Source organism: Hyperoodon ampullatus, assembly GCF_949752795.1.
Source record: "Hyperoodon ampullatus genome assembly, chromosome: 19".
In the NCBI taxonomy this organism is placed as follows: Eukaryota; Metazoa; Chordata; class Mammalia; order Artiodactyla; family Ziphiidae; genus Hyperoodon; species Hyperoodon ampullatus.
This window is the reverse complement of record NC_136932.1, coordinates 25259998-25281145: the sequence shown is the minus strand read 5'-3', so window position 1 is coordinate 25281145 and position 21148 is coordinate 25259998. Positions and strand designations below refer to the sequence as shown.

The window sequence follows — 21148 nt, the reverse complement described above, 5'->3', positions numbered from 1 at the left end:
GATGACATTACTACAGGAGTATTTTCCAATAAACTGATTATCAAAAGGAAAACAAAGGTACCATCTGATATCACTTTCAGCGGATCTCCCCTTCAAACTTTATCAAGAATCTACAAATACTGAAATTGGAGGCCCACCAAAATAGAAACCCAAAATTCGAGTCTGGTGAACAGATACAAGGACACACCGCCAATTCTAAGAGAAGCCGAGTTTGTGCGGGGCAGACACCGCCCGACTCTGGGGCAGTTCAACAGAATTGATCCAGCAGCTCAGAAGAATGGACAGACAGGCAGAACAGCCAACAGACAATGACAAATTGGTCTCCCAACCTCAGGTTAGGACAGAGAAAAGGACGCTCCTAGAAAATAAAATGACTGGATTACTATTTTAAATATAAATCTATTCTATGTATCTTTAAAACCTCCCCAGTTGAATGTTTGCTAGGTTTGACTGCATTGGTTTTATAGCATCACCATATACCACCAGGATATAAGATAGGAAATTAAAGAGCATGTTCTTACAGATTTTTCTGCGTTTTATTATGAAGGATTGGGGTGGGAGGGTAGTGGGGAGGGCAAACAACATCTGGATCCAAGTTGTAAAAATGGGGGGTTTGTTTTTTTTAAATATACAAATCCATAAAGAATGTAACTTTCAAAAACTTTCTGGATGAAATCTCAGAAAAATCCATGTGAAAGAATAAAGTGGGGACTTCCCTGGTGGCACAGTGGTTAAGAGTCCCATCGCCTGCCAATGCAGGGGACACGGGTTCGAGCCCTGGTCTGGGAGGATCCCACGTGCTGCAGAGTAGCTAAGCCCACGTGCCACAACTACTGAGGCCCGCGCGCCTATAGCCCGTGCTCTGCAACAAGAGAAGCCACCGCAATGAGAAGCCCTCATACAGCAACAAAGACCCAATGCAGCCAAAAACAATTAAAAAAAAAAAAAAAGAAAAAAGTGAATCACTGGTCAAGATCTATATTCAAATATAAACCTAACCCCAGTTACTTAGTTGTAAGATTCAGGTAATACTTAACCTGATAAAAACAACCTGCCCTCAGTGGTTATGAAGGTTAAATAGTAAAAGTTACGTATAAAGTGCTTAGCACTGGGCCACACAAAGGCCATGTTCAACAAATGTTAGGTACTATGATTTCCAGCAATAGCTCAGTGCCTGGCAGAGAATACGCACTGACTACATGATTAGATACGTAGGTGGATGGCAGCCAACCATAGATGTAGGTCTCAGAGCCTTATCAGCCATAAAACCTAAAACTTCAAAGGTCAGTTTTAAGGGGATGGGGGACAGAATGGGGACAGTAATGGAAACTTTAAAAGGTCAAATTTGCACAAATAGGATTTGTGCACACAAAAGCACGCAGTCCTATAAACTCAAAAGTAATCCCAGGGCTGTATCTAGCTCAAAGGATTGTAAGCAAGCTTTCCCCCAAAAAACAAAATCACAACTACCCATCCTTTAGGGCTTTTCTCCTCTCCCTTAACTGTTCTCAGTTTTAGGAACACTGCATCCTGACTTGCATCCACCATGATTTCCTCTCCCATGCATGTCTGAATCCCACTATCATCAAGCATCACTGTGGTCAGGGTACCATTATTTCAGCCTTATGGTTCCTATAAAGTAAAAAAACACAAAGTTCTACTCCCAGTGTTTATTCCTCTCCAGATTAGAAAGGGGTTCCAGAGCAATTATTTGGGTCACAGAGCTCTGTAAAAGGCCACAAATACCAGATTTCAACCGTAAGGAGTTCACATAAGTTACAGTTAAAAAAAACAAACAAAAAAAAAAACTGGCTTGGACCCAACAGAAGTCAGAAAATTTTAACATTTTACATGCAGCCAATAAAGAAAAACATCAAGGGAGGGTCGGGATTTTTTCCATCCAAAACCAACTCAATTCCTGGCTGAAGGCCAATTCCCAGCAATCAGGGGTTTTACATGAAATTTTCAGCATTTCAATGATAATATTTTAGAAAAAAATTCAGTACTATAGATTATTTTTCTGAGATATTGTGCTTCAATGGAATAATTAAGAGAAGGGGGATATACAAACACCCAGTAGCAAGGTGAGGTAGTGCTTCCTACCTCTAGCCTCAGAAGATCAACAGCTGACAGGATGCTTGGAAAGCAAGCGGCCCAGGAATGAGGTTTGGTCTCCCACGTCAATGCCCATCAACTGCTAGGTAACAGCTACTTGGAGCCCTGACTTGAGGATGAAGTTGAAAGAGGACCATGAAAGAGACCAATGTTACCTGCCACAGCAGCTGGCAAAAGAATGTTACATACTTGCTACCCCGAATAGAACCCAACTCCCCCAGTGCAACAAGGGAAGAGGCCTAAACTGGATTTAAACCAAGATTACTTATCTTCCAGTCTAGTGCTTGTTTATCACTGGAAGGTCTCTTAACTTTTACACTTTAACTTATACATGTTGACTTTTTTTTGAAGTACTCTTTATTGCTCTATGTGTCTAAGTCATCCTTACCCAGTCATATTTTAAACTCCCTCTTAAGACTCAGAGTCTGTTCACTTTTATGAAAACCCTCCTCCATATCAATAGCTAGTACACGGTTCTGGCCACAGCAGATCCAGGAGGTGACAATCTTCTTCCCCAAAGAGGACAACACCGAATTCGCCTCACACGCTTATTCTCTTTGCGGCCACATGTCCCAGTGTAGAAAAGTAACTATAAAACCCAATTTTGATCTTAGGTTGGACGTCAAGACCAGGAACAAGGCGACCATATAGACAGTCATGTGGGTGAGGTTTAAACAAGCAAATGGCTATATAAGTTCAATTAGTAATTATTTCCACCACCCACAGAAAAGACACATCCATACACACACTTCTTGCCCACAGAAGTACTGAGATGAACACTGCACACTTAGAAAAACTTCTGACAACCAAGTTTTCCCACAAGTAGCATGCAGTAGATGTTCCCAGGTTGCATACCATACTCTAAAACTTAACTAGTTCAATTGGTTTATATTCACTTCTCAGTTTTGGATACTTTGATACAAAAACCCCATTCATGGTCTTTCCACATTAATATACATGTAACTAACATGCATGTGACCTTATGAAGGCATCTTAAACTATATAACCCAAATTAAATTCGAATCCAATCAAACCTCTGGATCCAGCTGCCAATTTGCAGAAAATACAGGGGAAAATGATGTACTATGAGCATCCAGTTACCAAGATTCTGACTGTGGGAAACTCTGCAGGTCCAAAAACCCAGGGACGCCTCCAGTTAAGTTATAAGGAAATGGGGAAGTTATAAAGAGACTTAAGGACATTTCCAATTATTTTTACATGTGCAAGATTAAACTACAGTACCTGGGGATAACCGCAAGATAAAACTAAAAGAAACACACAGAAGTGATGGATCTAAAAGTCACGGAAGTAGTTACTTTGGGGGAAGAAACGAAGCAAATGTGGACTAGCCAAGCTCTACTACTTGACCTGGGTAGCAGTTACAAGCAATGGTGGCTTTATGGTAATTCGTTACACCATACATTTTCTGTGTGGTTTTATACATTTGCATTTTATTTTACAATGAAAGGTTTAAAAGGTATGATCCAATTTTCCTCCCTAAGGATGCTCTAAAGCTGAACTCTCCAATACCATATAGCCACCCACTGCATGTAACTATTTAACTTTAAAAATAAATGCAACAAAAAATTCAGTTCTACATTTCAAGGGCTTAATAGCCAGACAGCACCAGTGGCTACCCTACAAGACACTGCAGATTATGGAGCATTCCCGGCATCACACAAAATTCTATTGGACAACAATAGTCTAGAGAACAAGCTGGCTTTCCAGATCAAGCTCTGAACTTCTAGTTCATCTCCCCAGAAAAAACCTGGCAGATGCATGAGATCCTTAACCTTCAGTGGCTCCCATTCCTATTATTGTGCTTGTAAATAAGATTCCTGGCAGTGACAAGCAATATAAACTCATTGACAACCACCCAGCAACCACGGTGACCCCAGGCAGACCCCACCCAGACTGGCATTCCTCCAGTGCAACTAACAGTAATAAAAAAACAGGAGTGGTCTGATCTTTTTTTTTTTAAATCAAGGAAGACATCTGATTGCACCAATGCATGATTAGATATACCATACTGATACAACAAAACATGATTTACCTCCAAGACTAAAAAATTAGATGCATTCTGGGATCCTATACAGGACCCCACAACAGACAGAGGACATTAGTGGAAAAACTGGTGCAAATTCAAATGAGATCCATAGTTAATACTGTACCAATGTTAATTTCCTGTTCTTCCTAATTATATTACAGTTATGAGAGATGTTAATATTGGGGGAAGCTGGGTGCAACAGAAATTCATTGTATCATTTTTCAACTTTCCAGTGAACCAGAATTAGTTCGAAATAAAAGTGTGAAGGAAAACTTTCTTCCAAAGATTTAAGGAGCTGGATGAGAAAGAAACTCCAGTTAGAGCCAAGGATGGTTCAATCAGTTGAGGATGAAATGAGGCTGGTGTAAGTTTCAGTTCATAGAACTGAAAGTCCCCACTCACTGCCTCACCCCAGAATCAAAGATTTTCCCAGGAAAGTGAGCTGACTTTGAAAAGGAAGGCTATTATTCAAAGTAATGACTTCCATATAGCAGTAGGTGCAAAGGAGCAAAAAAAAAAAAAAAAGTGGCCTAGAAACTTCCCACTCCTTGCTGGTTACACAGGAGGCCCTGGTGTAAAATTTATCAAGCTATACACTTATGATCAATGCATGTTTCTGTATATATGTTGTACTGTATCACAATTCAATTAAAAAGTTTTTAAAAAGAAAAAACTTCCTTCTCTTGTGTTTTTTTGCGGTACGCGGGCCTCTCACTGTCGCAGCCTCTCCACTTGCAGAGCGCAGGCTCCGGACACGCAGGCTCAGCGGCCACGGCTCACGGGCCCAGCCGCTCCGCGGCACAAACCCGTGTCCCCTGCATCGGCAGGCGGACTCTCAACCACTGCGCCACCAGGGAAGCCCCCAAAACTTCCTACTCTTAACACAAGTCCTACCAAATCTTCAAAATTATTCATATATATCAAATCAGCAGTAATAATTTACCTTGAGTTTCCTAACTTTGAATCTGGTTCAAAGTCTCTTGGAGCAATAAAGATGTCCAAGAGTATGGGAGGGAAACTCACCAAGGAAAAAAATAGGAGCCATCCCTTTTGGCTCATTTTTAAAGCAACTTAGAAATGTAGGACAGGAAAGAAAATTCTCCAAGGAACACTTACAAGACTTATGTGTTTGGATTTAAATAGAAAATACTGAAAAAGGTATGCATAAGTGTCCATGTTTAACTTCAGTTCCGTCATTTTGTATATTTTCTATATTTATGTATTTCTAATATCAGAACCTCAAGTCAACATTGAAACTAAGGTTTGACGTCTATATTTGGCTGTACCACTGTTCAGAAATAATTTCAATTCTAAGAACAGGTCACTGTACTACAGAAGGCAAAGCCACATAAACTTTATGGTTATATTTAGTCACCCTTCAAATCTTGCTTTTGGGCCTCCAAAAATAGGTACATTTGTAGATTAATACTAGTGGGATTGTACATACGTATTTTAGTTAACATATAAAATGCAAAATCAGCTCTGTTGTAATATCTCAGTGTAAGATTAATAGTAGACTAAGTAGCTCAGGGATGTAGCTTGCTCCCTAAGAATCATGAGGAGCTAAAATTAGAAAAACAAAAGTCAAAGAGTATGTAACTTCAAGCAGAGCCATTTTCCTTGCCCATGAATTCTCATCCAAATTCAAAGTCTTACACATCTTTAATATTTTAAACAAGATCTTTGTTATTACCAGACTGGTAATCCACATTATGAAATATGAACATACAATCCTTACTCAGTAAACCTCCTAGGCTTTAGAACAAGATGCACATTTGTCTCTAAAAGGCACTACCATTTTTCAAAGGCAATAAAAGGAATCCAGTGCCTGCTCTGTTTGCGATTTCCTCAGGCTTCAATACAGAGATTATGGGATGAGCACCTAGACTTACTGGCAATAGAACTTAAGATGTAAGACTACAGAGTACACTTAAGTACAAAGGTTTATGAGCTACCAGGAAGCAGGAAGAGGCAGTGGGCACAGCATCACTTTACAGGAGTTGGGGCATGAAGATCAGTTCTGTGGTTGGGTTTACAGCACATCACGGAACCCTCGGGGCCGGTTCCAAGGCTGGCCGGTTCCAAGGCTGTGAACTCAGGGCCTCAGCTATACAGCCTCCACAATCCCTTCCTGCTTTAAATCCCAAGACCATGGCTCTTCTTGAGCCTGTGACTACAGACTTCACCAAGGAGGCCAAGGTCAGTACTTAAATGGACATGAATCCAGATGACTAACCTACATTTAAATAGAAGCATGTTTTTAATTACCTACAGATATAGTAAATATAATGGTTAAGAGAGCTATCCAGCTTCTTAGTGACTAAAATCTCGCCCATCTGACGTGAATATATTCTACTAGTTTGATTTTTTCTTTTTAATCCTAACTCTCCACATAGTTTCAGGCTGCTCAGACAAAATATACAGATCAAATAAAACTTGACATAAAAGGGACACAGAGGAAATGCAAACAAGAGCCAGAAGTTGACGATGTACTTTCAGAACTTTGGGATAAAACTTCATTAATTCTCCACCAATAGGCAAGTTAGCCAGGCACCTCGTTCACGAACGAGCCTATCAAAGTTAACGGCATGAATGCTATATTCTCCCTAAGTTTATGCTTTAATCATGAAAAGCATTAGTATTACACCTCTCACCATCATATTAACTGAAGAATAAAAGCCCAGAGCCTCTCCCAATGAGTTATCTGATCTCCAGTACCTTTACCGTTTATGCTAATTATTCTACAGCAGGGCATCAGACTCGTTTTAGACCACGGCACATCTCAAGCATAAACTGTTCCAGCACCCACCCAACAACTAATCTTTAATAAATTGTGATTTTGCAAGTTAATCTGCATCACATGATCAGACCCAGCTCAACCAGCAGGTGCTGTGGTGCTTGATGGTTCTGATTAAGCAAGAAAGGGAAAGGAAGACGATACGTCTCAACCCTTAACCCAAACTTGATTTTGAACCTAAATAATAAGAATCAGTCCTGCATGCTTCTGAACTGTTAGAAACTGAAATTAAAGAAGAATGATCAAGTTTTCCATGTTAATGAGTCACTCAGATTGAAGAAACTAATGTACAACTAGTGATAAAAATCACTTTAGTGATCAAACTCACCATGTGAAAACATCAGATTTACTCAAGATTTCAAAATTAGGCAAATGACTCACAATAGGATCCTTCTGTAATCCACCTATTAATGTTAACTTACAACTTTTCATGATTTCAACTGCATTAAGCACCTTTTAGAAAAAAAAAAAAAGTAGGATTTAAACTACTCCCTACACTGTAAAACAGTTAAGAATCAAGTTGCAATTTCCAAAGTTTTAAAAGTGAGCCATCTCCCATTTTCACATTTTAAGATAGTTATGTATAGTTGTATGCATTAATTCAAGAGGGGGAAAATAATTTAAGCTCATTTACTGCCACTGGACTTCAAAACGAATCCGAATGGAAACTAACGCAAACCTTTACAAGCATGAGCGTAGCTTTCTTGAATCAATGAGTTTTATTCCAATTACAAACAGCACCACAAATCATACTTTGTTAGAAAATCTGACGGAAGGAAAAACAAGTGAAAAGGTGAGTAAAAGGGACTGGCTACTTATCAGTATAGCTTCAGATACCAACAAGAAACTACTGCGACGCAACAGACACTCCATCACCCTGGTCTCAAAGCTGCACGACAGTGGGCGAGCACTTAGCCTCTGCCCCAGCGTCCATCCCTGCAGAGCGGGGACGGGAATGCCAGCTCCCCGGGGGGGGGGGGGGGGGGCATATGCCGAGCACATGCCAGCGCAGCAGCAGTCCTCTCTGTGAGCTCCGATTCTGCAAAGCTGAAATCCCGATGAAAGCCCATCTTATGTTCCCACCAGAGGTACTCTGCAGCACCCCTTTACCTTCCAAGGATTCTGATTAGGGTTATAACACTTGCCCAGAGTTCAGCCCCGTGGAGAAGGAAGAAATAACTGATAATGAACCAGAAATTCTGGCAGAATAAACCAGTGTGCAGTTTTTAAAGAACAATGTGCTGCCAGTTTTAAATATGTGAATGCTTTCTTTCTTATTATTTCCCTTATTGATGTGTATGAGCCTATTAGAACTCAGCATTCGTTATCCCCTCCAGTCCTAATCTCCAGGCTGGAAAACACCCTGCACTTCCAGCTGCTGCCAATAGTACCAGCTTCAGAGCAAAGACCCTCGGAAGAATGTCAGAGCAGCACCCTTACTAAAACACATTTTCCAAAAAATTAATACAACATATCTGACATTGTGTATAATACTGTTCTCTCCTGTAACTGCAACATCTTTCTGAAAAGTGAGCATGACAGTTAAAAACTACAAGAGGAGGCTTCCCTGGTGGCGCAGTAGTTGAGAGTCCGCCTGCCAATGCAGGGGACACGGGTTTGTGCCCCGGTCCAGGGGGATCCCACATGCCGCCGAGCAGCTGGGCTCGTGAGCCATGGCCGCTGAGCCTGCGCGTCCGGAGCCTGTGCTCCGCAATGGGAGAGGCCACAACAATGAGAGGTCCGAGTAAAGCAAAAAAAAGAAAAAAAACCTACAAGAGGAAGTCACGGATTAGCAGAGAAGAGTCCACCTGAGGAGACAGGCGGGGGTAGACACTGGGACATTTCTCTATCTGCCCTGTCTGGGGGTCAGGGCTGGCAACACCGCCAGCACCACAGCCTCCCTGGACCCCCAAGTCGCTTTCAGGCTCTTTTGCTCCGTTATTTCCTCACATTAGAGCATTTCCCCCCAGCTCCCCAAATGAAGGAAATCCCACGCATCCTACAAAGCCCAAACCGAAAGCCACCTCTTAAGGAGCCCAAATAACATCTTCATCCTCGTGTCGGTCGACTCCTACTTGGTTCAGACTTATTATGGTGAGCTGTCTCCAGCTGTACCTACCGCCAGGCTTTCTGCCCTGCAGTGTCCAGCAGAATCTCCCACTACAGGCAGCAAGCACAGAAGTGTTACCGAGTTGAACTTCATCCCTGCATACCTCCACCATCCAGTGAGGCGGCTAAAGCCTGACAAAGCAAGAGGAACCGTGCGGCAGGGCACCTGGGGTAACAGCACAGTCTGGACCCACGCTGCCTGGCGCGAGCCCCAGCTCCATCATCTCCCAACTATGTGACATTGGGCGAGTTGCCAAACTTCTGTGCCTCAGTTTCCCTGGCTGTAAAATGGGGATAACACTGCAGACCTTTTCAGAAGTGTCATGAGGATCAAATGAGGAATAAATAGTGCTCAGAACAGGATTTAAGAGTTAAGCACGACATAGGCGCTTGTTATTGTGTTTCAAATACAGGAAAACCTCCTCATCGTAGACTATAGTGCATGAGGTACTAGACTCATCACTCCAAGCATCATGGTTTCACCAACAGGATCACTGGCACTCAGGAGTCAGATCACCTCTAATACAATTTTGCTCAGAATTCAGCTGTTGATTAGATCATACTCTTATCCCATTTGTCATACAAGTCTGTCCAAGTTGGGTCTAAGTTTGTTTATAGTACACACCATCAGGTCCTGAGCTTCCACTCTTACTTCTTACCTATTGAAGTCACCCCAGTTAATAAATGATCTTGTATTTCCCAAAATGCCCAAACTATAGGTGTATAGATATTAGGGGGAAAACACAGCAAATGAAGGCAAAGATTAACTGCCCTCATGCTAATCTTTCTTTGTGAACTTGCTCTTAAATAATTCTTATCTTGCGCTGACAATTAATCAAATCATTCCCCTCTATTCTGTTCTTGATAGAAATCTATTTCCAGAAGCCATTTTCCCCTTTGTATAATTTAAGAGGGTTTCTTTTAATGTAGCTGTAGTAATTTCAACTAGATTTGACTGCTAAAACCATGCCAATCCTGAAATGTTCATGTCTCAGGTTAAAGTCTAACATGAGTTTTCAGTTTGATGGGAGAGACCTGAAATAAAGGGTTTGTCGTAGAAATTCTGGCAGATGAGGACAGCGAGGCCTTCATTCTATGTCACCAAGACATGTTTCAGTGTTTCCCTCAATGGCATCATTCTTTCCTCCCTTAATATAAATTCAGGCTCTGTAAGTACCAAAAAAGTTTCCATTTGGCTCTGAAAAGTGCTTTCTGCAGAACGATTAGAATCTGAACCCGAGCTCCACCCCACAAGCTCCACCCCACCAGCCTGGCAGATTCTTCAGCACTCATTTCTTTAAGAATGACCATATCCTGTGCTTAATGGGGCGTTTTTGCAAAGAAGTATACAAAATGAGAAAGCTCCTGGATGTCTGGCATGAGGCAGCATTTAACATGAGTTTCTTTCAATTGACTGAAGCCAGTCAAGGGATTGCAACTGGGTGACAACCGTTCCACCCCTGCGTCCCCAGTGCTGTCCCCTCCACTCCTCACGTGAAGATGCAGAAACCTTTCAGGACCAAGAAGTTTAAAAACACCATAATCAAGTCGAGCTACTACTCCCTCTGGAGCATCACAATCTGGTTTCAGCCATTAGCAATCTCCAAGCAAAGGACCATTTAAATGACTGTACCAGGGCTTCCCTGGTGGCGCAGTGGTTGAGAGTCCGCCTGCCGATGCAGGGGACACGAGTTCGTGCCCCGGTCCGGGAAGATCCCACATGCCGCGGAGCGGCTGGGCCCGTGAGCCATGGCCGCTGAGCCTGTGTGTCTGGAGCCTGTGCTCCGCAAGGGGAGAGGCCACAACAGTGAGAGGCCCGCGTAACAAAAAAAAAAAAAAAAAAAAAAAAAAAAATTAAATGACTGTACCAAACACATCCTGGCACTGGTTTTAACTTTTCACCCCTGTACCCCCAAGGCATCGCCCCTCCTGCTGTGGCCCATACCATGCTCTTGTTTTATCTGTGGCAGAAAGTCTGATGTCCAGATACTGCTCTACAGTTAGAAGGCAGGCACACCAAGTGGTTTATTCCTATCGTACTAATTCATTAAGCTTAACATGACGTAGAACTTATTACACATACAAATCAGAATTTTCTGTTCTATATTTTGACTAAGTATGCTTAGCTCCAGAAATCACTTTTTCTTATGCCATCTCAAGATCTACCCCCCTCGTTGACATAACTTTGGATTATAAACTAGACTTCAAAATAGGCAGGGGCTTCCCTGGTGGCGCCATGGTTAAGAATCCGCCTGCCAATGCAGGGGGACATGGGTTTGTGCCCTGGGCCGGGAAGATCCCAACGTGCCACGGAGCAACTAAGTCCGTGCACCACAACTACTGAGCCTGCGCTCTAGAACCGACGAACCACAACCACTGAAGCCCGTGCGCCTAGAGCCTGTGCTCCACGAGAAGTCACCACAATGAGAAGCCCACGCACTGCAACGAAGACCCAACACAGCCAAAAATAAATAAATTTATATAAAAAACCAGTAGGCAGAAGTCCCTGTGATCCTTCAGCTAGGAACATTCATACCATACCTCTAATATTTATACAATCTCACACCCAGCAAATATTTATGGAGTGTCAACCGAGCACCAGGCACTGCATTAAACATGGAAGACAGAGAAATAAGCCTCAGTCCTTGCTCCCGAGGCTGGTAGAGGAAACAGACAGGAAATACTGCGGGGGGGAGGGTCCTATGAGAGGGAGAGCGTCCAGAATGGCAGGGAGGATGGAAAAGGTCCAGGCTAAGCTTTAGGCTGAGACTCGAAGTGTACTCTCTGGGGAAAAAAAAGGTTGGAGAAAGAATGGAGAGAACACACTTTCTGGAAAAGTACAGCTTACTTCAAGTGACAGGAGGATGGGAGGAAGGAGAGCAGCCTTAAGATGAGTCAGAAAAAGCAAGGCAGCGGGATTGAAGAGACTCAATGTCCTGGCAAGGAGCCGGACTCCATCCAGACAGGGAAGCTCTGCAGGCAGTTAATGGCACTTTGAAAACCACTGTGAAGGAAAAAATTAGCATGTTAAGGGTTAATGTGACTAAAAACTTAAATCTGAATATCACCCAGGAGAGTGAAACACTCAGAACACTAAGACACATTGTAAAATTAAAGGAAATTTGCATGCCAGATTCATCTGCAAAAATAAATATTTGAGATTTCTACCAGCATCAACTTCGGTGGGTGGGGGGTATGTGTGTGAATAAAAGCACTTGCACTTAATGTACTGAGTGAAAGAACAGCAATTCAGAAAGCCATTAATCAGAAATCATTTCATAACAGTTTGCACCAAATGGGAATCCCCTATACTGTTTTCTTCACGTGTCTAACTTCTGAGAGGAAAAGAAAGTTCTAACTACCCATCTCAATCACACTTCCCTGCATTTTAGGGATTACAATTTCATCTTCGAAGTTGAAATAACCCTTTAGCCTGACCTCAGTGCAAAACCTCCAGAGTTCCGAGTTATACTCACTCTTACTTGGACCTGCCTTATTTGGAACTTACACGTAACCAGACGCTCATCTATAGTTCACATGGCTTCTAATCTGGGGGGAGGGTAACCAAGTGAGAAGCAGGGTCCTGAAATGCTGACCTGTTTTGAAGATGGAAAATCCTGGCATCAACTTTGGAAATCAATGGGCCACCCCAGAGTCTAGGGGTGGCCAATCCAGTACACAGAAAGGACAGGTACTTTGTCAAAGGTGGCCAGCTTCACCACGCAGCCCCATCCGGGTCCCAGCCCCCAACCCTCTCCTGGCACTTGCTGTCTACACTGCTTGGCTCTCAGAACCCTGAGGCTTGTGATGAATAACTAGGCATCCTTTTCTGAAAAGCTGCCAACTCAACCCCCCTGTTAAAGGTCACCCTCCCTTAGATGGGCCCAGTTTTCTGGGATTCCTCAGCTCCTACAGCCAAAGGGAGGAAACCATTCTTTTTTCTTCAAACATCAACTTTCATTCTCAGAGAAGGAATATCAAGCACCATCCTACTTGGGTAAGCCAAAATATCAACCCTGAAACAGGCCTTCAAGATGGAATGTCATCAGGAAAGGGGTGGAGACCGCTGATTTTTTCACCCTCCATGATGGAAAAATAGAGCTTCAGTTAGCCTCACAGGTTACGTACAGTATTTGGTGTGTGCTCAGCAGGGAAATGGCTCAAGATTCAAACCTGGCCGAGCAGCGCTGTGCAAGCACATGAACGTGAATGAAATCCCTGCGGACGGCCTGCACGTGCCAGGGGGACCACCCAGGACGAACAGCCACAACAGGAGATCCCGGTCATCCATGGGAATTCATACTGATGCTGTCTCCAGGGTATATTCAGAGAGCCTGAGTGACAGTACATTTTAACTTGTGACATGCACCATGAAGGAAGGAATAGAAAAAGCAGGGAAAACAGAAGCAGGTTAGCCCGATGTAACAGACTATTTGGCCCGTCAAGCAAGCAGGTCACTTTTTGAGAGGCTGTTTCTATCGCTGTAAGTAGAGAAGGGCATGGGTCTTGCTAACTGAGGGGGGAAAAAACGAACTGGCTCATTCCCTTTCCCAGTAGCGAAAGTAGGAGACACGGCTGTTTTGGGCGCCACGGCCCCCGAGAAAGAGCATCTGAGGCGGCCCGCACTCGGACAGCTGCTGGGAGCAGCCTGAGCAGGACAGAGACCCCCAACTGGACCCAGACCTTCCGGGCTTGAATCTCAACTTCCTCAATGCCCAGGGCCAGACAAGCTTGCTTCTATTCTTTCTTCAGAAGTAGGCAAGACCAAGCTCTCCAGCAGCCTCACGGAGACGAAATGAGCACGGAACAGATCAAGCCAACCCACAGAATAAGCCAAACAAAAACAAAGCAAATTCGAGTCCTGTCATTTCGGCTCATCTTCACCTCTAAGAACCTGAAGAAGGTTCCACGGCTTAACGATCTACCCTGTCCTCCCCCACAACGTTTAAAGCCCTTGGTTCCAACCATGTCAGGCAGCAAATTCTCACCGCAGGATCAGCCTGTGTTACTTGCCCTGGTAACACATTTTCAGGGTTGCACCCCTGTACCACGTGTGCTGTAAGGACAGAATAGAGTCCATCAGGTAAAAGTGGGAATGACCCAACAGATCTCTTCAGAAAAGCTCCCTGCATCCATTTATGTTATATCCTGGGGGAAGGGAAGAAGTGGGAAATCACCTTACATGTTTCTTTTGGAAACACCCTTATAAAATATGCTTTCTAGATGGTAGATTACAAACCCAGTTTTAAGGACTAAAACTCACTTATTTCTTTAGTCTTTCAATTCTGACTTAACATTAAGTAAAATGATAGTGAATATTTTAGGTTTAAAGCTAAGCGAGTCCATGTATATGTGACTCGTTTGGAGCATCTGCCCCTCTTGAGATGAAGTAAACTCAGCTGCAGGTATTTTATCTTCTGACCAAAGCAACACGCTACATACTAAGAGCTGGAACACTACACCCCCTCCATCAGGTGACAAGTACGGGTACTAAAAGCAGCCTCAGCCTCCAGCTGTCATCCCTAGAGGGTGGGCTGCAAAGGGCACACATGAGGACGAGTCATTCTTCTAATGAGCCTACCAAACCAAACCAACAGGAAAAGGTGAGTTAGAGATCAAGAGAAAACTTACCATCTGACCATTTAAGAATATATTTAAGACTGAGGCAAGTACCAAAATAGGAAACACTGGTAACCCTTGTGTGATTAAGAGCCCTGCCCTGAGCTAACATTATCTAAGTTACAACCAACAATAAGATAATGGGTTAGCCCAGGCCTGCTCGGAAGTCAAAAACTACAGATGACACAGAACTACACAACTGTAACAAGCAGTTCCCCACAAATAGACTTATAACTTGAAATAGTTTCTGTGAATGAAAAATCTGTAAATGCAATAGGTGAACTCATTCAAGGGATCAGGTTTAATTCTTCAAAGCAAAGAATACTGCATACAGCACACATTCACTGCCACAGTTTGGTTTGTAAACCCTGCATTTCAAATATAAGGAAATTCACAGGACAGATACAAGGGGCTAAAACATGTTAGAAGTGCTCAACCTTACAGAGATGGAATTTGAAAGAGGCCCTTTTCACCTACCAGAGCAAAAATGCAGAAGATTTATATTATCCAATATAGGTAAGAGTGAAGAGAAAGGGGTACTCTCATATTGATACTGAAAATACAAATTGGAACCTTTCTGGAGAGCAACTTAAGCTGTGCTCATTGTAGTTTAAAATGTATCCACACACTTCTATGTATCTATTGCAGAAATACCTAGAGTCCAAGGATACTGACAGCTGTATTTGTACTACAACAGTACAGAGAACTTAGAAACATTTAAATGTCTCAGACAGGTGAATCAATTTGCTATTTCCACACATGCAAATAAGAACCGATGTTTTGATATGGAAGAATACCTATCACCTACTGCTAAAAAAAAGTTGCAGGATGACTGAAAATTGATTATTTTTTTAAAAAGTATGTGTAAATAAGTGAATGAATGGATGTCTTAAGTAGAAGTTACTCCTGAGGGTGGGAAAGGAAACAAGATTTCATTTTTATATACAGTGTTTGTGCAATTTATGAGTAGCACTTTTATAATTAAGGTAAAAGGGAGTGATCGAATGTGAGATTATTAACCTGCTAATCCACTGAAAGTTCAGTAGATGCTGAGAAAACCATTCAGGTCCTGCTGTAGCCTAGTATGGCCACTCTCCGATTTCACCAACAAAACCTGCAGGTCTCAAAGGGACAAACCTTATCCTGGGGTTCTTTGTATTTAAAAAGCTCATTTTCTACATAACATACCGCCTTTTCTCTTATGCATTATCTAGAACATTTAGTAAATATTTTTCTTCTGAGTTTCCCTAGGTCTCCACCCAAACACATTACCAAAAATGACAGGAGACAGGTATCACATTAGCCCAGAATCACAAGGTTACATCTTTAAATTTCCTAAAATCATGTTCAAAGACTTCAAACGTTGCCTATGAAGTTCAGGTCCACAACTTTGAGAAGTGGAGTCACATCTTCCCTTCATCTCTTAGACTGGCAACACGCCTTTCATTCTTTTTCAAAGGACTCTCAACTTGATTTCTCAATGTGACTCTCCAAATACATTCAAATAGGGGCGTTAAGCACACATGTGAAGGAAAGTAGAATACTGATAGATTATACATAAAATACCTGCATCTAAAAATGTTTAGAAAAGGCATATAGGAAACAAGTTCACAAGCGTGTAGGTTTTAAATGGTAACCAACTTACGAGCACTTTAAAGTTACAGGAAGTACACCCTGTGTGTCTCTAACGCACTTAATATTAAACAGTGTTAGGATAATATTTTCCAGGCTAGAATGCACTTTCCACTTGCCCTAATAAACCGAAGCCCAGATAGGAAATGTAACCAGAATTGAACATAATATAGACAGTGAGGAGAGCCAGAAGGTGGGCTAATGAACTGGGATGCCTTCACAAGCAATAAGGCATTCTAAAAGAAATGTTTCAACAAATGGAAGGGTATGAAAAGTTAGATATTTAGAGTGTGTAAAATGCCAACTACAGATCAGAGGAAAGGGATTTCTTTGTGGATACAATGGAGAGTGTAAGATGAAATAACGCGCCTCATGCTGCAGCCGCCTTAAAACGTGCAAACTTTGCTCTGGATGACAATCAGCCATCAAAAACCAGAAGCAACTTACTAGCGTGCTGTATGGCCCAAAATTAGGAGTCCAACCCAATGCCTAGGTAAAAGATGAACAAAAACAGGAAGAAAAGCCACATAGTGATTTCATTTTTTTCTGAACACCCACACAAAGACAGCAGTTTCTGACAAGAATGTTCTTGACAAAAAAAATAAGTTACAGGAAGGTTTTTCCCTTGAAGAAAAAGGCAGCTCTATATGCAGATTACTAGGCAGTATCAAACAATTTTTTTAAGGCCCAAATTTACAGCCCTCATATTTTGAGAACATCTAAACAACGTTTTTTTGTGGGGGGGATCAAAGAAAAGATAACTGGAAACACTGTTCCTGGCTGGAATGCTTATTTCATGCTGTACTTGAAAATAAAATCAACATGGCAGCTTACCTTGGCACTGGAAGCCTTGTTTCCCAAACCCCCTGAAAAACAAACAAAAAGATTTCTTAACATATTTTGTGTTGGATACCATATCTTAAGCCAGTTATGTAACAAAGCTTTCTAGAGTTAAAGGTTCGTACATGAAACCCAATGATGTGACAGGAAAACATGCCTAAATAGCTCAGAGCACAGGGTCAATGCAACTTTGAAAAGATCTGGCCTCCAAAGGCTCACTAAACTGTTTCAACGTATTCAAGGGCTTTTTTTGTTTGTTTTTTACACTGTTATCAATACTTAAATTTCAAGACAAGAACATGAATATAAAGATGTTGGCTACAATATTCAGGGAATAAGAAGGACCTGACCTTATGGTAAAAAAATAAAAAAAATAAAAAAGGGCTGAAGTGGCTCCCTAAAGACCAACTGAAAATTGTTTTTCCCTAAAGAACTAAAAAGCAGCTTCATCATTTGTTGTGAATTTAAGTATTCGTCTAGAGATTGCCAAGCAGCACCACTCTTAACATTAAACTTTGGCTTAAAGGAGCCACATTTTACAAAATATCATCCCTATTTTTTGCATGTGAGATTATGATCTAATTTTACTGAGAACCAATAGCATTCAAAGCACATTCAGGAACTATTTTGTTCTTGTAAATTACTTTAGAGAATTTACTTTCTAAGCAGAAAACCCTGGTGTGGACGTTAAACTGCAAACACCATTCCAACTAGGATGAACTACATTAAAATTCTCAGAAGATTATGAGTCAATCTCTTGCTTTACACAGCATTTTAAGCTCACAAAGCACTTCACATATCTTTATAATTAACTTAGTCATTCCCACCCAGAAAATACTTAAACGCACTTCGTTTTAAAATATCAGTGCTTTAATATTTAAATGACCTGTAAATCAAGGACCCAGAAAAGAAAACTGAAGAATTAAAACCACTGCTAGACAAAGCTGGGGAATATTTTCCTGGAACTTCCAAGGGGTTGCTTTACAGCTAAGCAGAAAACTGTTTCAGGGATTACTCCAGGAGAAAGAGGACGGGGAGATCTTTATTTTCCACTCACATTACACCTGGTGACCTGACATGCCACATCAGTTCACCAGGGGCTAGCAATTGATAGTGGAAAGTCTTCAGCTAGCCTGGATATATATGTTGCAAGTCCCTTTTCTACCTTACCTACTTCCCGCAAAAGTAATCAGTAGTCTAGGTGTTCCCTTTTAATGGAATTTCACAGCTGATACACGAGGCTGAAGACCTCCCCTTAACTAAATGCAATCTCCTCTCTACCCTGATGCTCCAAGAACTTAAATAGTCTTACCTACAATTACCTATGTGCTCCTTGGAGCACAATTGCTTCATACGCTGACTACACATTGGAAACCATTCATGGAGATAGCTGTACTTTTCATAAATGTACTGTTGAGCTGATTTTTAAAAGAAAATTAAGCACCTCATTAGCACCACGTAGGTGGGGCTCTCTCTTGGCGATAACTTTCCCAGGTGTGATGGATTCAGATAAAGCCACACAAAGTTAAACACCTATTAATTAGCACCATGTTTGTGTGACTTGCCCTTCGAGATGATTTTCCCAGGTGTGATGGATTCAGATAAAACCATAAAGGAAAAGCTAAACACCTGTTAATTAGCACCATGTTTGTGAGACTCGCCCTTAGGGATGATTTTCCCAAGCTGTGATGCATCCAGGTAGCGTTCTCCAGAGGGCCCCAACAAGATCCATATGCCAGCTGCCTGGTGGCAGGGCGCACTCAGTTGTCAACCTGGTGCCATTCCCCAGCCGGGGGTGGGGGGAGGTAGGAGTTAAGGAACCCTAGACATATCTGACTTGGGGAGGGCGTCCTACATCCAGGAACAAGTAGTAGAAGAAGCAGAGTAGCTGGTAACGTAATTGAAAAGAAACTACTGCTCCTCCAGCTGGAGCATTTGGACTGCCTTTAGTCTCAGCTTAAAAATTTGAAAGGGGATCATGGACCTTTTGAAAAAGTCAGTTAACAAAAGCCCCAATTCCACTCACGAGAAAAAAACATACACGATTTCCTGTAATTTCACAGGATTTAGAGACGCCCCTCTGAAACCCACCACTTACCAATTCCTCGTAAACCCCCAAAGACGAGTCAATGTCTGCGTTCACTGAAAGTTACCAGAATTCTGACACCTTCAGCCCAGCCAGCGTTTTTCTTACGGGCTCTATCCTCACGCGCAGAGTTTTACCAGCCTAACCCCGTACTGACAAGGGTTATTTTAAAGGACTCAATCTGCTCTTCTGCCCTTTACCCGCTCCCTTTCGCTCCCCCTCCCCCGCACGCTCTCAACAGTTGGTCGCCTGTCCGCTCTCCCCGGGCTCCCGCAGGGAAGCCGGAGTCACTCCATACCCAGCAGGTACGTGTTGCAAGCGGGCAGGACCCAAGGCTGCAGCGGAGCCGGAGCCCAAACCCAAAGGAAAAGGCCGTGTCCACACCCGCGAGGCGCCCAGCCCGGCTCGCCCCCCGCCCGGGCCGCGCCGCGCAGCCGCCGCCTGCCACCTCCTAGGCTCTTCCCCAGGAACCCGCCCTCCGATTCTCCGCGGCGCTCGGCCGTGACCCGCGGAGGCTCCCGATCTGTTTCTGGAACCCCGGGGAAAGGTAGGGGGCCTCCGTGTCGCCCCTGCCGCGGCGGGGGGCAGCCGGCCGGCTACTCCCAGGACTCCCGCCCGCGTGCATCCTGCCCGGCGCGCGCGTGGCGTCCCGGGCGAGTTGGGACTCCCAGCAGCTCCCCAAGTTCCCCGGGAGAGGCAGCTAAAACTGGGGAGAACCGGCCCCGCGCCCCCCCGCGCGCACGCACCAGATAAAGTCGGTGCAGTGGCTGCAGAAGGTGGGCTGCTTGAAGAAGCGGGCGATGAAGCGGTGGTCCTTCACCTCGTGAACGTTCTTCTGTCTCAGCGCCCCTTTGCGGGCGAAACGGTTGGCCACGTCCTGAGGCGCCGCCGAGTCGTTGGTCGAGAAAACGTCAGCCATGGTCCCCCCCCACCGCCTGCTGCCTCCGCCGGGAGCGGGGGGCGCGGGCGGCGGCCGAGGCGCGGCAGGAGTCGGGCCGGAGCGGAGCCGCGCCGGAGCGGAGCCGCGGGCGCGCTGCTGGCCCCTCGCTCACTGACAGCGGCGCCGGTGCTCGCGCTTCCGACTCGGACGGCGGAGGCGGCCCGCCCACCGCGCATGCTCCGAGCGCGGCCCAGGCGGGCGGGGGCGGGGCGCGCCGGCGCTAGAGGAGTCGGCGCCCACGCGTTTTCCGCGCCGCCGGGGAAGCAGAGGGGGCGTCCGGGCCTGGGAACTAGAGGGCGCCGCGGAGGCGGGCCCGTCCTCCACCGCCACCGCCACCGCCACCGCCGCCGCCGCCGCCGCCGCCGCCGCCGCCTCCTTCTCCCAGCTTTCCTCGCCCTGGGCCGCCCGCTCCGCTCTTCTCCGTCCACCGCTCACGCCGTCCACCTCTTCAGCGCAGCCCCGCGTCCCGGGACGCGGCTCCTGGCACCCTCCGCTCGCCACGCTCAGACGCTTTCTTACCTCTCCCGCTTCCAAGACCCACTCTGTTTCCGGCACAACAGCCCAGCTTTTATAAGCTCGCATCAATTTGAGGTTTCACCTGGCTCCAATATCAACCCCCGCCCCTCCCGGGCCACCACGCTGTTTATTACACACGGCTGGAGAAAAGGAGCTACTTTCAATCAGGGAACACGGGCCCTTTCATAGGCCTCCAACTGAATTGTGCTTCACCTGCGTCTTGTATAGACGTCTAATTTGGATGTTAGGACGGTTAAAGGACTCGTCCTGGTTGTTTATCCCGTTACTCATTGGCTACCACAGTTAAATCGTGGATGATCAGCCTTTCTTGATTTTACAAGTCCAGAACCTTAATTTAGAAATCGTTTTGCATCCTAGGCTAACAACTGCCGTACTGGCAGGTGCACAGCGCAGCCAGTACATTTGTAAATTACCAAGTAAAACTGC

At 44.2% G+C, this 21148-nt stretch overlaps 1 protein-coding gene across 2 annotated transcripts in view; it reads right to left on the bottom strand.

Moving 5' to 3' along the window:
* The window catches only part of PRKCA (protein kinase C alpha), a gene marked incomplete at both ends in the record, with an annotated part of 373558 nt that extends 353394 nt beyond the window's left edge, over positions 1-20164 (bottom strand). For both annotated transcript variants that reach the window (XM_079726327.1, XM_079726328.1), the window contains 2 exons: positions 17154-17185; positions 19992-20164. In XM_079726327.1, the coding sequence (XP_079582453.1) occupies positions 17154-17185; positions 19992-20164 (205 nt within the window). The remainder of the gene's footprint in view (positions 1-17153; positions 17186-19991) is intronic.
* Between the last annotated feature and the right edge of the window lie 984 nt (positions 20165-21148).